Genomic DNA, 15,979 nt, shown 5'->3' with positions numbered 1-15,979 from the left:
AATTTGTGGAAGAAGCATCCCAAATTGTGGCAAAGAGGTGACTGGTTCTTCCACCATGACAACACGCCTTCCCATACCACGCTGAGAGCTCAGTAGTTTTTAACCAAAAACAGCATGACCCCATGCCCCACCCCTCCTATTCACCCCATCTCACCCCAAGTGACTTTTTTTTTTTCTGCTTCTCAGGATAAAAAAGTCTTCAAAGGGAAACATTTTGCCGATGTAGAAGAGGTGAAACAAAAAATGGCAGAAGCACTAAAAGGTATCAAAATTGGCAAGTTCAAAAACTATTCTGAGTAGTGAAAAAAGCATCTCAATTTAGGTGTATGGCATCAAATGGAGAGTATTTGAAGGTGACTGAAGTTTAAACATGTAAGAATAAATATACAATTTTTCATAAATCAATTCCTGCTGGGTTCCCCCTTGTATGTATTCGGCCTCTAGTTTGACTTCCATATATTTGATCACATACAAAAATAAAAATAGTCAATCAAGGAAGTAAATCTATTGATTGTCAAAAAAAGAGTAAATAAAAAAAGTAAAAAATATCTCTTTGTTAGTTTTTTCATTATTAATATTTGGTATCATCACACTTACATTTTGTTATCAAAGAAGCCAAATAAAACTACTCTCCACTGACAAGGGGAATGCCCACATCTCCAACTTGGTTATTTCATCATCTTTTCTGAGGCAAGAAAGAAATGTTTAAGCCTGTCACAGCTTATTGAGAATATCTTTAATTATATATTCATAATGTTTTATTCCAATACTTAGATGAGAATAAACTTCAAGAAGAAATCAATGTTTTAGTTCAGTAGACCTATGTGGGAGGTAGCACAGAATTGTTTATTACCAGAAGGCATATAGGATACTATATACTTTAAAATGATAAAGCATCAAAAAGTCAGTGAAGGCTGAAGAAATAAAGACTAATTGGCACCAAAAATAAAATGCCTATTCTACCAATTTGCATAGGTCCTGGTAGCACAAAAAGACCAACACACCAGTTAAAATGTTCTTCAAACTTTGGGTTGATTGCTAATGCCTGATCTACTAATCCTAAGCAGGGCATCTCGGTACCCACTCATCATGCTCATCATCAAGAAATTAGAGCTTCGCAGCCATGACATACTCTCAAAGCCAGCCTCTGCATTCTTACCATTCTAATTACACCTTGTCAATGTCATCTTATACTTACGTTATACCAAATAACCAGTCAATGGCAAAATCTTTTTTTTTGTCCTTCAAAATTCCTCCCTATCTCTCTGCTTTCCTGCCATCATGGATACGGGTCTTTTCCCATTGTACCAGAGATTCTCTACCTTAAAGGAACCATTCAATCTTATTGCTGAGTTTTGGGGCGGGATATTCTCCCCATTTCACTGAGGTCAGTAGATTTTCCTTAAGGCACAAAGGGGAAAATTGTTTTCCTCACACACTCTTATTTTCTAGTTTTACTACTCTTTTAGTAGTTTAAATCAATGTGTCTACATCTCATATCCAATTAATGTCTTCTCACTAGATTTTTCTTATATCTGAAGTATGCTTCTTGATGCACCTAGCTCACTAAGCACTCTCTTGACTAAAGAAATTTTTAGTATCAATCTTCTCCAAGAGTTGGTTAAAAGAAGGAGGTAATAGTCTCCCAAATCTACTCCAGGTAAATGTATTAAATTTTCTCCTCAGCCAATTCACAGTATAATTGCTTAATTCCTTTTATCTTATGGGTTTATTATCTATGTTTACACTGTGGTAATTTATGACATTGAGATTTTGGTTTTAACATATTTTTCTTTGAGAGTTTGATATGCCTTGAACAGGAAGGCCTTTGCAGACAGCCCAAGACAAAGGCGTATAAACATATATTTTTTTTCTTACAGCAAGAAAACAAAACCTACCTGTCCATGCTTTTGCTGAGGGACCATTCCATGAGCCATTTCAGGATATGATGAGGCTTTGAGACCAGTTCCCCGTGTTTTGGGACGCACCACATCAGAGACTAGACTGGAAGAGATGGCTAGAGACTTAGGCCGAGTGGCTGTGCTGACCGTCCCTCCTGAGGGTCCTTGTTCACCTTTTCTGCTTGTAGCTTCATCTTCTCCTTCAGAGTCCACAACAAAGACATATTCTGCTTTGAAGAGATCACTTTGCTGCATGCCTTGAAGTGTGTTTGCTTTAATTTCCCTTTCTTGAGAAATTGTCTCACTGACCTCTGAAGGATAAGTCGACGTCCCTTGGTCTCTCTCTTTCAAGGTCAAGTAGTCATTGGAATTAGACTGTAATAGATGTAAAGAGATAAAAGCATTGACATTGGTTAATAAATGTCTCTTTTTCGGCATGTACACTGAGAAGCTTTATCTGCATGTAAGGAGTTTTTAAAATACATTAAATTAGGTTGGCTTAAGAGGGACTGAGTTGAAGTTCATGATTCATTTCTACTAGCTCACCTGTTTGTCCTGATCTGAGCTCAGACAACCTGGGGCTCAGAATGGACATCAGCATGCAAACCTAACCATTTTCAAGTGAATTATGATATGATTTTTTTTAAGAGAAAGAGAGCAATGTTTTACATGAAACAAATGGGGATTAGGCAATAGTTCAGTTAATGGTTAAACAAATTATATCTTTTAAAAACCAGGGGAGGAAGGAAATCCCATTGAAAGATTCTAAAATAATACAAAATCTCTTTAAAACTCTGAGAGAAAAAAATAAAACTGGAACAGAATGTATAGATAGTCAGACCAAACAATCTAAGCTAATTGAGAAGAACTCGTGAATAGGACACCAAAAAAAGATGTAGATATTTTTAGCACAAAGTGTTTTTTACTATATTTTGTTTTGGACTTGTAATTCGAAATCTCTTCCCATACGATTTTCTCTGTATATGAATACACAGAGATTTATAAGACCAGGAATAAGATGTCTTTATCAAGCCACCATACTTCTTTTTCTAGAATGACAACAGTCATGTATACTAAGATTGTATTTAAATGATTTGATGTCCATTTTTTTGTTTTGATATTTTTCTTTTATCTGCAACATTTCTGTTTGGCTAAAATTATTTTAATAAAAAGTAAGCCACTAAATAAAATAAACAATTTCAACTATGATGGTCTATTTAATGTGGTCTCATACATATGTGTGATGATAGAAATCCAACCACTAAATAGATATACCTCAAGAGTTTATAATATACACTCATCCCAAAATCCTCAGCTGAAAATGATGATATAGCTAGGATAAAACACAAATTGCCTTTGGTTAGGATTTCTCTGCTTCTATCTTTCACTATTCCTTAACCTGATGTATTTTTATAGCATTTATTACTACCTGGGATTTGATTACAAATTTTTACTTTTCTCATAGTCTGCCTTGTGATAAAAGATATGCCATATGAATTGTCTGTTCAGTTGGAATCCGAACACCAAGAGCAGAGCATGTGTTCAGTAAATAGTTCTTAAGTATATAAATGAATGAGGAATGATGCTACTCTAATGTTGAATTGTTTAAAAACACAGAGAAAAAATTTGAATCTTTTAAAGATGTGGTTGATGCATATTATGGCATTCAGCAGATGAATATTATCATATTAGGAAGCTTTAGAGGTATGCAACCAAGATTGGTTTCTATAGCTGTGGTCTTACAACACTGGTAGGATCTAATAAAAAAGGATCCTATTACTATATTGTATGTAAATGAATATCATTAGGAAGAAATTTGGCAGAAGTGTCATATATAATCTTTATAATTTCTTTGAGATAGTTTGGCCCCATTAGTCCTTCAAATAAAACAGCAGCATTGAAAACCCCAGGATTATGAATATATTACTACTTTCTAGATATTTTCATATAGACAAGGTAAATCTGATTATTTTATCCTTTTCCAGTTGTTTCAAGAATAACACAAAGTTCCTCTAATTTCATTTTATTTTGAATAAAACAATATTAAAACATATTTTAAGAGAAAAATATTCTACTCAAAATTTTATTATTTTATCACACGTCATTCTCAAGCTCTTTTATTTGTATAATTTCAGTTCCAGTCTTGGTCTCATTTTAGATAGTTATAATCAGGATACAATACAATTTTATAGCCTATTTTATCACCTAATATTATAAGGTTAACATCTTATATGGAGTTACATAATTGCCATAATTTTAACTTTGCCAAAGTGATATATTATTATATTCTTAAATTTTCTCTGATTGTTAGATATTAGGCTGCTTTTATTTCTTCCTAATTATTTTCCTACAAAACGTTTTTCTTCTTATGTAATATTTCCCTGAGATACTTTTCCAAGAGTTAGACTGTTGAAAGGTTATGAACAGCTTTATGATCATAGATAAGGGACTTTCACAAAAAAATTGTACAAAGTTATAAAACTAGCAGCAGAATATGAGCATGTCATCATTACCACAACTGCCCCAGCATTGGGTTTGACATATTTTAATGTTACTAACTTATTACAAGTAAATAATAGTGTTTCACTGTTTTATCTTGTATTTTCTTTTGAGACAAATTAAAACATTTAAATTTTTGTTTTTATTTTCTAAAGAAACATTTGGGAGAAGGCTCCAGGAGGCACAATTTGTCATGTGAATAGCAAGCAATAGGGCATCAATTCAAAACAGTTGAGAATAAACCATTAGAAAGAACGTGGGATTTGATAACATTTAGGCTTCTATTGCATTATTGTTTTTAGTCCACCTTAGATTCACAGTCATTTTCATTTAAGTATGGAAGATAAACATTGATACAAATTTCCACATCATTATTATGAACAATTTAATATAATTGTTTGAAATAAAAAAGAATAAAAATCCTCCTACCCTATTTACACTTTCTGGACTCTTATCACTTGGTTCTTCTGGAATTTTAACAAGAAATTTAGAGGTGTCAGCCAACTGAGTGTGGGTTGGTAGTCTTCTGACAGTGGGAACAAATGTGAAGATCAGAGGTTTGGCTTCAGAATCACCAGAAGAGACCTATGAGATACGTAATAAATTAGACTTTCAGTCTTGTCAAAAGTTTATCTTGACTTTGTTCTCCATATGCCATGATATCTACCTCATTTATTTTGATAAATTGCCATTGTCCTGTGATCATGTATAGGGTTGCCAAAGCAAACAATTATAAAAATAGTCATAGTGTATCAGAACCTTTTTTTATGATACCATTTACCAAAGAAAACAGTACAGCCCCAGGAAGATCCTGTTGTAGGATATGGCAATAAAAGAGCAGGTTGGCAAGCTGAGAAGCTGGACTCTTACAGAGCATCTCTAACTCAGTAGGGTCATCACAAACTTATCACTTAGTCTGTTTCAAAATTGACTTTTATCTATTTAACCCTGGGTTAGCAGGTTCAACTACTGACTCACAAGTAAGTCTGCAAGAAAATTCCAGAACTTATCATTAACAAGAATGCTACAATATGAGTTTGAAACTGAAAGCATGACTATCAGAATGCCAGTGTCTCTTCCTAAGGATATACCTTCTCCTTAATTTATTCAAAAGAATGTATTCAAAATAATTTTTTTATTTGTTTTATCTGTGGTAAGCACTCCAGAGGTAGGGGAAAAATGAAGAATAGGAAACAATTTTAAACTAGCCGTAAGTAGAAAAAAGATATGCATAGACAACTCATAGAACAATGATGACGGGTGCCCGCCCAACCTGGGAAGCTGCATAAAAGGCAACACCTGCAATGTAAGTACAGGTGAAGAGGAGGATAAGGATATCCCAGCCAGAAAAAATGAGATGAGGGGAAGCACAGTGGGCAGCAGCAGTGGGAAATGTGTCAAGCTTGGACTTTGTTCTTTGACAACAGGAGCCATTAGAGCATTGTTGATTGAGAAATGACATAGTCATACTAGAATGCTAGATACATACATCTGGTTTTAAAAGTCACAAGGCTAGAGACCAGAACAAAAAGTCAAAAACAAAAACTTGAGGAATAAATGGGAAAGGAAGAAAAAAAAAACAGTACTGTAGACTTCTCTTTCAAGAAGTTTGGATGAGAAGTTAAAAGAAAGGTTGAGAGTCATTAGGAAGATAGAGCCAATGAGGTACTTTTGTTGGTCTTGTAACGGAGTAAATGTGAGCGTATCTATAGCCCAGGGTCGGGGCACAGGGGAAAAGGAAAAGGGAGCAAGGTCTTAGAGGAAGCAGGTGAAATAAGGAAACAAGAGAAGGAACACAGTCTCCTTTGAGACTGGAGAAAATGAACTGAGATGTAGAAAAGTTCACAGATGTGGTAAGGTGCGGAAAGTAGGAAGGGTGAGGTGATGAGAATTGCTTTTGTAATAGATGGCATTGCATGTATTTATCATATAAACATGATATTTTAAAATATATACATTTTGGAATAGTTAAATCTAGCTAATGAACAAACGTATTACCTCACATCATTGTCATTTTTGTGGTGAGAACACATCTACTGTCATTGCAGTTTTCAAGAATGCAATATATTGCCATTAACTATAGTCACTGTGTACAATAGAACTCTTGAAGTCACTCATTTTATTTAACTGTAATTGCATATCCTTTGACCAACATCCCCAACCGTCACTTCCTCCTAACCACCCTAGTCACTGGTAGCCACCATTTGCCCTTTACTTTTAAAAGATCTACTGTTTTAGATTCCACATATGAGTAAACTCATACAGTGTTTGTCTCCCTGTGGCTGGCTTATCTCACTTAGCATAATGTCCTTCAGATTCATCCAGGTTGTTGCAAATGACAGAATTTTATTCTTTTTATGACTGGACAATATTCTATTGTATACATATACACATTTTTATTATCTATTCATTTGTTGATGGATGCTTAGATTGATTGCCTATCTCAGCGCTGTGAATAGTGCTGCAATAAACATGAAAATGCGCAAATCTCTTTGACATACTGATTTTTTTTTTCCTTTGCATATGTACCTGGTAGTGAGTTTGCTGGATCAAATGGTATTTCTATTCTGAATATTTTAAAGAAACTCCATAACGACTGCATTAACTGACATTCTTACCAACAGTGAGTAAATGTTCCCTTTTCTCCACATCCTCACCAACAATTATCTTCTGTCTCTTTTATAATAGTCATTCCAAAAGGAGTGAGGTAATATCTCATTGTGATTTTGATTTGCCTTTTCCTGATTATAAGAGATGTTAAGCATTTTTCATATACCTGTTGGTCACTTTTGTGTCTTCCTTTAAGAAATGTCTATTGCATCTTTTGCCCATTTGTTAATCAGGTTACTTGTTTTCTTGCTATTGAGTAATTTGAGTTCTTAATATTTTGGTTAATAACCAAAATATTAAGTTTTTGGTTCTTAATATTTTGGTTATTAACCTTTTATCAGAAATATAGTTTGCAATTTTTTTCCCATTTCGTAAGTTGTCTCTACATTCTGTTAACTGTTTTCCTTTGCTATTCAGAAGATTTTTAGTTTGATAAAATCCCATCTCTTTATTTTTGGGGTTTTTGCCTGTGCTTTTAAGGTCATATCCAAAAAAATTATTGCACCAACCAATGTCATGGAAATCTTCTCCCATGTTTTCTTCTAGTAGTTTCATAGTTTCTGGTCTTACATTTAAGTCTTTAATCTAATTTGAGTTTATTTTTGTGTATTATGAGAGATAGGAGTCCAGTTTCATCCTTCTGCATGTGGATATCTAGTTTTCCTAATACCATTTATTGAAGAGACTGTATTTTCCCTCTCTTGACATCATTATCAAAAATCGATAATAAATGCATAGATTTATTTCTGGGCCCTTGAATACTATAGCTTTGCAGTATATTTTTAAGTCAGGTAGTTTGATGGCTCCAGATTTGTTCTTTTTGTTCAAGATTGCTTTGACTATTCAGGGTCTTTTATGGTCCCATATGAATTTTAGGATTGCTTTTCTATTCTGTGTAGAATGTCGCTGGCATTTTGATAGGGATTATATAAATAGGTATTCTATAAATATAAGTATTTTAACAATATTAATTCTTCCAATCCATAAACACAATAATTTTCTATTTATTTGTATCTTCTTTTATGTCTTTTATCAATGTTTTATAGTTTTTATTGTTGAGATCTTTCAACTCTTGGTCAAATTTATTTCTAAGTATTTAATTTTTGTAGCTATGTTAAATGAAATTGCCTTCTTGATTGTTTTAGAGAGATCATGTGAGTCTACAGAAGCATGACTAATTTTTTCATGTTAATGTTGTATTCTGTAACATTACTGAATTTGCTTATCAACTCTATCAGTTTCTTTGTGGAGTCTAGGATTTTCTATATATAAGATGCTGTCATGTGCAAACAGGGACAACTTAACTTCTTCCTTTACAAATTGGATACCTTTTATTTTTTCTGTTGCCTAACTGCTTTGACTAGGACTTCCAGTCCTGTGTTGACTAGAAGTAGCGAGAGTGGGCATCCTTTTCTTTTTCGGATCTCAGAATATAGTTTTCAACTTTTTCCTGTTCAGAATGATGTTACCTGTGGTTTTTGTCATATGGAGACTTTACTGTTTTGAGGTATTCATTCTATACCTAATTTGTTGAGAATTTGTATCAAAAAGGAATGTTAAATTTGGGGCAAAAATGCTTTTAATCTATTGAGAAAAATCATATGATTTTCATTTCTCATTCTGTTAATGTGGCATATCAGGTTTATTTATTTGCATCTTTTGTTGAAACATCTTTGCATTCCTGAAATAAATCCCACTCAATCATGCTGTTGGATTCAGTTAACTAGTATTTTGGTGAAAATTTTGCATCTATGTTCATCGAGGATATTATCCTGCAGTTTTTGTTGTATTTTGTCTGGTTTTGGTATCAGGGTAATGCTGGCCTTGTAAAATGAGTTGGAAGCATTCCCTCCTCTTCAATTTTTTGGAATAGTCTGAGAATAATTGGTCTTAATTCTTCTTTAAATATTTGGTATAATTCAGCAGTGAAGCCATCGGGTCTTTATTTGATGGGAGGTTTTTTTTTTCAATTACTGATTCAACTGTCTTATTCATTATTAGTCTGGTCAAATTTGTTATTTCTTCATAATTCAATCTTGGTGGGTTGTATGTGTTCAGGAATGCATTCATTTCTGCTAGTTATTCAATGTATTGTTATATAATGGTTATAGTAGTATTTTATGATCCTTTGTATTTATGCAAGATAAGTTGTAATGTCTCGTTCATCTCTGGTTTTATTTATTTGTTTTCTCTTTTTTCTTTGTCATCATAGCTAAAGATTGCTGATTTTGTCGATCTTTAAAAAATAACTCTCTTTCGTTGGTCAATAACTTTTGATATAATAATTTTCATGATAAAATAAAATCAGCCCCATCCAGTCAGAGTAATACTACCCTTATGCCACATTCATGCCTCTGTCATAAGAAATATGGTATGCCCTGACAAGACCCCCAATTCTCCTCCTTTCAAGTCATGCCACATTCCTATGGCTTGGACCACTAAAACCTTATGACCTTATGGGAATGCCCTTTAACCCAGTTCATGTTAGCACCCATGAGAATCTCAGATCTCTGAGTCTTCCCTGAATCCCTGTTTGCTATGCACATTCTTAGTTGGTTCCCATCTTGGGCCCTGCTTTGACTCTTGAAACCTTTTTACTGTATACTTCCTGGAATCAAGTCAGCCATTAAAAAAACCTTTCATATCCTTATCTTCTCTAAATATCCCTTTTACATTCTAGCTGTAATTAAAACATGGTTTGCTCTAAAGGACTCTGTTTCCTAGGAAGCTCTTTCACTGGTAGCTATTTTTCTCACATTCCTGTGCCACTATGCCTGGAAGTAGGGCAGGTATCCTCCTTACTCCTCTTTACTGCCCCTAGACTGTTCTTCTTTTCTCATACCTAAAAGTCCCAGCTTTGAATCTCACTTCATCAGTCTACATCTTTCACTGCTTCTCTTAGTTGCTGTCATCTGCCTACAACTCTTCTTCTCTTAAAGATTTAGCTCCTGGCTCAATGTCACTCTCTTTAACACTATGCTTTTTCTAATACCAAGTATTGTATCTCGATAGGTAACTTTTCTAATATTGCATTTCCTTGACCTCCACTCTTCTTTGCCTTTCATATTCCTAGGCAAACCCTCCATACTCTTAGTTTTTTTTTTTTTAATTCTCTGACCACCACTTCTTAACTCACCCTACCACTCCCTCCAGTATTCCAATTCCAATATTTTTAACTCCACCAGGATTAATATCTAATGATTAATTCCAACATTGTTTTCCCACATTTGTCTTATTTGCTACTAATGCTCCGGCTAAAGCCAACCCTCACTTAAACACTTTGCCTTTTACTAATTTTACCAACTTCAAAAAGTAAATGACTCCCTTGGATATTCCTCAAATGCCCTGTCCTCCCTTTTGAGTAAATTACAGTCCTTATTAAATCTAACCTTCTACATACTCTACTCCTATACCATGAAGGTCCTTGTAGCTGGGGAATCACACACCCATGCTACTGGTCTAAATTCAAATTTATAAATAGCCTCAAGCAGGGTCTTCAATGTTGCCCCATAACCAGACACTACTTCTATAACTTATTCACTCTTTCACTGTACTCGAAAACTCTTTCACATCTTTTTTCCTTTCTTCAAGCCCCTGATATCTCTTTCCCATTCTCAATTTAAGCTGATGACTTTGTTTCCCATTTCACTGAATAAATAACTGTGATAACTGAAGCACTCAGAAGAGAACTTCCAAGGCCTGCCAACCACATCTACTCACTGATCTGCATCTTTGCCCTTTTCTCTGGCCTTCAGTTTTGCTACTAACACTCTGACTAAAGCCAACCCTCACTTGAACACTTTGCCTTTAACTAATTTTCATTTATTCAGTGAAGTCTTATTAAATACCTACTAAATGCCAGTCACTACTCCACGGATTGGTATTATAACAGTAAACAAAAATTCCTACTTTCCCTGTTGGAGTTTTACTCTGTAGTGAAGGGAGACAGTCAGTAAACAAAAAAAATATGCAAAACATACAGAACTAGTTTTATAAGTGCTATGAAGATGTGTTATAAGTCTATTTCAATACTCAAGAAAAAAAATCGTGGGTTGAATGTAGGTTGCTGCAGTAATGGTGATAAGAAGTAATACAATTCTGGCTATATTTTAAAAGAAAAAGAGAATTTGCTGGCAAACTGTAGGTGAATATGAGAAATAAACAAGAGTCAAGGTGGCTATAAAATTTTTGACCTGAATAACCATGAGAAATGAAAATGAGACATAATTCACTAAAATGGGAAGACAATAATTGAAACTGATTTGAGGACTGAAGACCAAGTTGATATGCCCAATATATATTCAAGTAGAAATGTGAGTATGTAAGTCAAGTTCAGAGGACAGTCTATGCTGCAGATAAAATTGTAAGGGTTATTAACCTATAGGTGGTATTTAAAACCATAAGACTAAATAAGATCACTAAAGGGTAAACAAAAATTTAAAAAAAGAAGAGATTCAAGGCTGAACCCTACAGACTCTAACAGAAAAGCCTGAAACATTGACAGCAGCGGGTAAGAGACCTAACCAGAAACAAAAGTACTGACAGACTATGCTAAGGGTCCAGCCCATATAAATCCATGAATTTGTAGTAAGGCAATTTGCTTGGTTGTTTGATAGTCTCTCAAGAAATGCTAAACAGATTACTATAGGTACAGAGAAAGTCAATTAAAGCACTTATAGTTTAGGTTTAGGTGTGGTTTGGGTAGAAGAATATTGTGAGTATAAGAAAATTAAGAGAGCCGGGCTTGGTGGCTCAGCCTGTAATCCCGCGCCTTTGGGAGGCTGAGGTGAGTGGATTGCCTGAGCCCGCGGGTTCGAGACCCGCCTTGGCAACTTGGCGAGACCTCATCTCTACAATAAATCAAAAATTAGCCGGGCGTGGTAGCGCACGCCTGTAGTTCTAGTTACTTGGAAGGCCAAGGCGGAAGGATCGCCGGAGCCCAGCGGGTCGAGGCTACGGTGGCCGGGAGCGGCCACTGCACTCCAGTCTGGACGACAGAGTGAGACTCCAACTCAAAAAAAAAGAAAAAAGAAAAGAAAATTAAGAGTGGGCAATGCCTTCATGTCCCCTCCCAATTTGGGAGCTTTTGTGTCTTCTCAATAAATCCTGCTTTCTCAAAAAAAGAGTTCTGATGAGAGTAGAGCAAATGATCAACCATGAAGTTCAGGCTAGATAGATAAGGAAGAAAAAAGACTATCATGTTCAAGGAACTAGAGGTCTCTGTGGTTTGGAAAACAGATTAGATATAATGGTGACTATTGGAGAGAATGGCTCAGAGTCATAATATGATATAATATTTTGATAACTTGGTCATTAGAAGCATGGCAATCCTGGATGATTACACAATCAGGCATTCGCCTTGAAACTGAGTATTGGAGGCATCCCTGTGAAAAAAGAGCCATGCTGGGTGATGGCAAGACTGGAATCAGGACAGATTTGATAGCATACTGGCACAATCTTAAATAAATGTGAAGCTGGGGTTAAGAGGATCCTGGATCAGACTATGTGGGACAGTAGATTGTTAATTAGAGATTTTCTTTGTGAACATGAAATCAAACAAAGATCATTTAATGTCCTTGTAGGAGATTTCACCCAAGTTCTAGAAGAACCTAATGACCAAACACTGAAGGTTATAACATTCTAGTAACTAAGATCCTATACCTTGTAGGAATAACACATATGCCTTATAACAGGGCCCCAAGGGGGTCACAAACTGGTACTTGTCTGTGGTCTGTTAGGAACTGGGCCTCACAGAAGGAGGTGAGCAGGAGGCAAAAGAGCAAAGTTTCATCTGTATTCACAGCCACTCACCATGGCTCACATTACCACCTGAGCTCTGCTTTGTGTCAGATCAGCAGCAGCATTAGATTCTCATAGGAGTACGAATCCTATTGTAAACTGTGCATGCAAGGATCTAGGTTGCGCCCTCCTTATGAAAATCTAATACCTGATGATCTGAGGTGGAGCTGGGATGGTGATGCTATATATTTCATTATATATTACAATGTAATAATATTAGAAATAAAGTGCACAATAAGTGTAATGTACTAATTCACTTGAATCGTTCCAAAGTCATCCCTCCTCCCCCTCATCTGTGGAGAAATTGTTTTCCATGAAACCGATCCCTGATATCAAAAAGGTTGAGGACCACTGCCTTAAAGGGCATGAAATATACAGGTAAACCCTTCTGAGCCACCTTTTATTTTTCAATACTCTTTTCTGACTTTAAAGTCAATACTCTTTTCTGACTTTATTGCAGTCAAGCCACAATTCCTGGGTGGCAGCTTTTCATCAGGAAATAATAAATCACCGCTTTCCTTTGTAAGAAGAAACATCAGGTCCCTTGTGAGGTTTGAGGAGCCCACTTGTCTGATCAGCAATGCATAATGCAACAGACTCTAGATGTATTATTTTCTAGGAAAGTTTCTTTACATGACTAACCTCATCAATATCATAAAGGAATGGAAAGTGGTTTTGGCGAGGAAATCACTAAGACTAGTTCAAATAATCCATCCTAAAATTTCATTTTAGTAGGAAATAAAGATAATCTTTTAGCAGTTAATGAAGGAGGAGTGAAATTGTGACCTTGTCTCCAGGTTCTATAGTTAAGCCCACCCTTTCTCCCACATGATAATTATAGGTCTATTATAGGTTGTATCCAAATGAAATTTTAAAACTGATATATGAGCCAGGCTCAGTGGCTCAGCCTGTAATCCCATGCCTTTGGGAGGCTAAGGTGAGTGGATTGCCTGAGCCCGTGGTTCGAGACCCGCCTGGCCAACCTGGCGAGACCTCATCTCTACAATAAATCAAAAATTAGCCGTGCGTGGTAGCGCGCACCTGTAGTTCCAGCTACTTGGAAGGCTGAGGCGGCAGAATCACCGGAGCCCAGCAGGTCGAGGCTGCGGTGGCCGGGAACGGCCACTGCACTCCAGTCTGGGCGACTGAGTGAGACTCCAACTCAAAAAAAAAAAAAAAAACTGATATATGAAAGGCTTCAGTATAAACATCTCATGGTTACAAAACACATATAGCCATTATAAACAATAAGTAGCTTTACCTTTTAAATCATATAAAAGACAAAAATTTACTTCTCCAAATGCCTTGCACAATTTGTATAGCTCAAATGCTACTTAGATATCTGAAATACAAATTGAGCTCAACAATACTACAAGCTATAGACTTTTTAAAGATTGATAGCTATAATTTTTAGTGAATAGCATGGAAACAAAGTATAAAATGAAAACGAATGTTATAATAGTGTACTTTTATAACAATACCCTTAAAGAAATTTCTAAACATAACCACATGCTGACAATGAAAGAAATGAAAAGAAGAAAAATTATTCTCTTTTAATTTATTGTTATAGTCTACAAAAACATTCATATCCTACTTGAAATTTCCTCATCAGTGTCGGAAAACAATATTTTATTTTAGTTGAACCAATACATGATGTCATCGCAGAAAACATAAAAACGGGAAATCTAATAGGATTAAAGATGTATTCATCCTCCTGGGCTACTATGGGAAAATAACAAGATCAGGGAAAAGTCCTCTCCACATACATATCTTCAGAACAATCACAGAAAGGGCAATCGTTTGGTATGCGCTTTTAAGCTAACAGTACAATGTTAGCATGGGGGTCTTTTCTCCGCCTCTACCTAGCATCCTCTTATCTTACCAAAGATCTGATATTCATTTGCAAAGAATTTCTGTTGGAAATGAATTTGAAGTTACACTAACCATGCTATGCAACGTTCAGATGAAGAGCCACATGTTAGCCCATAGACTGTTGAATCCCTTGTCTAGGAAAGAAAAAATATATTTGCTATTCACTGCATACTGTAGCCAAATTCTGCTGGGGCCCAAGAATGGATTGCTATGGTGATGAAAAATCATTTTCCTCACAAAGCAGCAACAGATGCATGCTAATAGCATTGCACTTGGTAATTGCCAATTAACACGTTCAGTTGTCAATGCCATTTAAACATCTTAGTTCCTATCCTTGGGAAACTGTTTTAATAAAAGAAATAAGAGATGAAAGGATTAAAATTTTTTTCTAAATACACTTTGAAATGGTCAAAATCTCTATCACCTTCTCACTGGACAGCATAATAATTTGAGAAATTGGTTTCCCCCATGCCATGCAAGCTGACTGCTCCTATGTTCGGTCTGGGGCTGTAATACTTTCCTTTCTTACATTTCCCTAAAAGTTCTCTTCCTTCAGATGTTGACACCCACACTCACAGATGGCCACTAACCTTCTGTTAAGGCACTACAGGGTATCTTAGCACTAAAACTATGCCAAGGGCAGTCCGGAGCTTTTTTTTTTTTTCCCCAATGAGCACTGTTGTCTTTATCAGTTCGCCCTTTCCCCTGACTTCAGATAACATTTCATTTCCATACACAGACAAATTTTTCTGCATCTGGTTAACTCCCCTCACACCCTCACAGCAAACCTCACCAGCACAGTGCACTGCTCTTAAAAGTTATTGAAAGCATCAAGCAAAGACTTCCTTTTACCTGGGGTGTGGTCTGAACGCTCCCTGCTAAGATGCACGAGTTCATTTGGAAGTAATTGTTCCCGCAGTCACTGAGAAGCCCCTGTTCTGAAAGCATTGATTCATCACATAAGGGAGCCAGCAAGCCAATGACTGAGGTGGGAAGGGAGCCTCATACTAAAACAACACACACACTCACACAGAAAAAAAAAGGAATTCTAAAAAGAGGTAAAGCAGAATCATTCCTGAATTGAAGACTGTTGTCAGCTCCACAGAGCAGATTTATATTGCAGCAATCTTTCAATTTAGAACTTTATGAGAGGTCATACTGACTGCTGAAATGGTATCAGTCGAAGTGAAAAAATGTCACCTATATGCATCTATCTTCTCTTCTTTTCATGCATTTATTCCAATTATATATTCTGTGAGAGGAAGAAAAAAGCCAGATTGTGCAGCAAAGAGAAGCTG

At 35.8% G+C, this 15,979-nt stretch overlaps 1 protein-coding gene across 8 annotated transcripts in view; it reads right to left on the bottom strand.

Moving 5' to 3' along the window:
• MLIP (muscular LMNA interacting protein) overlaps window positions 1-15,691 on the bottom strand; it is a 144,422-nt gene extending 128,731 nt beyond the window's left edge. For 6 of the 8 annotated variants that reach the window (XM_008071294.1, XM_008071295.1, XM_008071292.1 and 3 more), the window contains exons 1-3: window positions 15,534-15,656; window positions 4,830-4,985; window positions 1,899-2,276 (exon numbers count right to left, since the gene is read on the bottom strand). In XM_008071294.1, coding sequence (XP_008069485.1) covers window positions 1,899-2,276; window positions 4,830-4,985; window positions 15,534-15,629 — 630 coding nt within the window. In that variant the 5' untranslated portion in view covers window positions 15,630-15,656. Of the gene's footprint in view, window positions 1-1,898; window positions 2,277-4,829; window positions 4,986-15,533 lie in introns of all 8 variants that reach the window. The other 2 variants (XM_008071290.1, XM_008071293.1) reach the window with 2 other exon arrangements.
• Window positions 15,692-15,979: the final 288 nt, after the last annotated feature.

This window comes from Carlito syrichta, unplaced genomic scaffold (assembly GCF_000164805.1).
Source record: "Carlito syrichta isolate Samal-C Ts95f unplaced genomic scaffold, Tarsius_syrichta-2.0.1 Scaffold314285, whole genome shotgun sequence".
Lineage (NCBI taxonomy): Eukaryota > Metazoa > Chordata > Mammalia > Primates > Tarsiidae > Carlito > Carlito syrichta.
The sequence above is the reverse complement of the archived record's forward strand: the minus strand, read 5'-3'. Positions and strand labels throughout refer to the sequence as shown.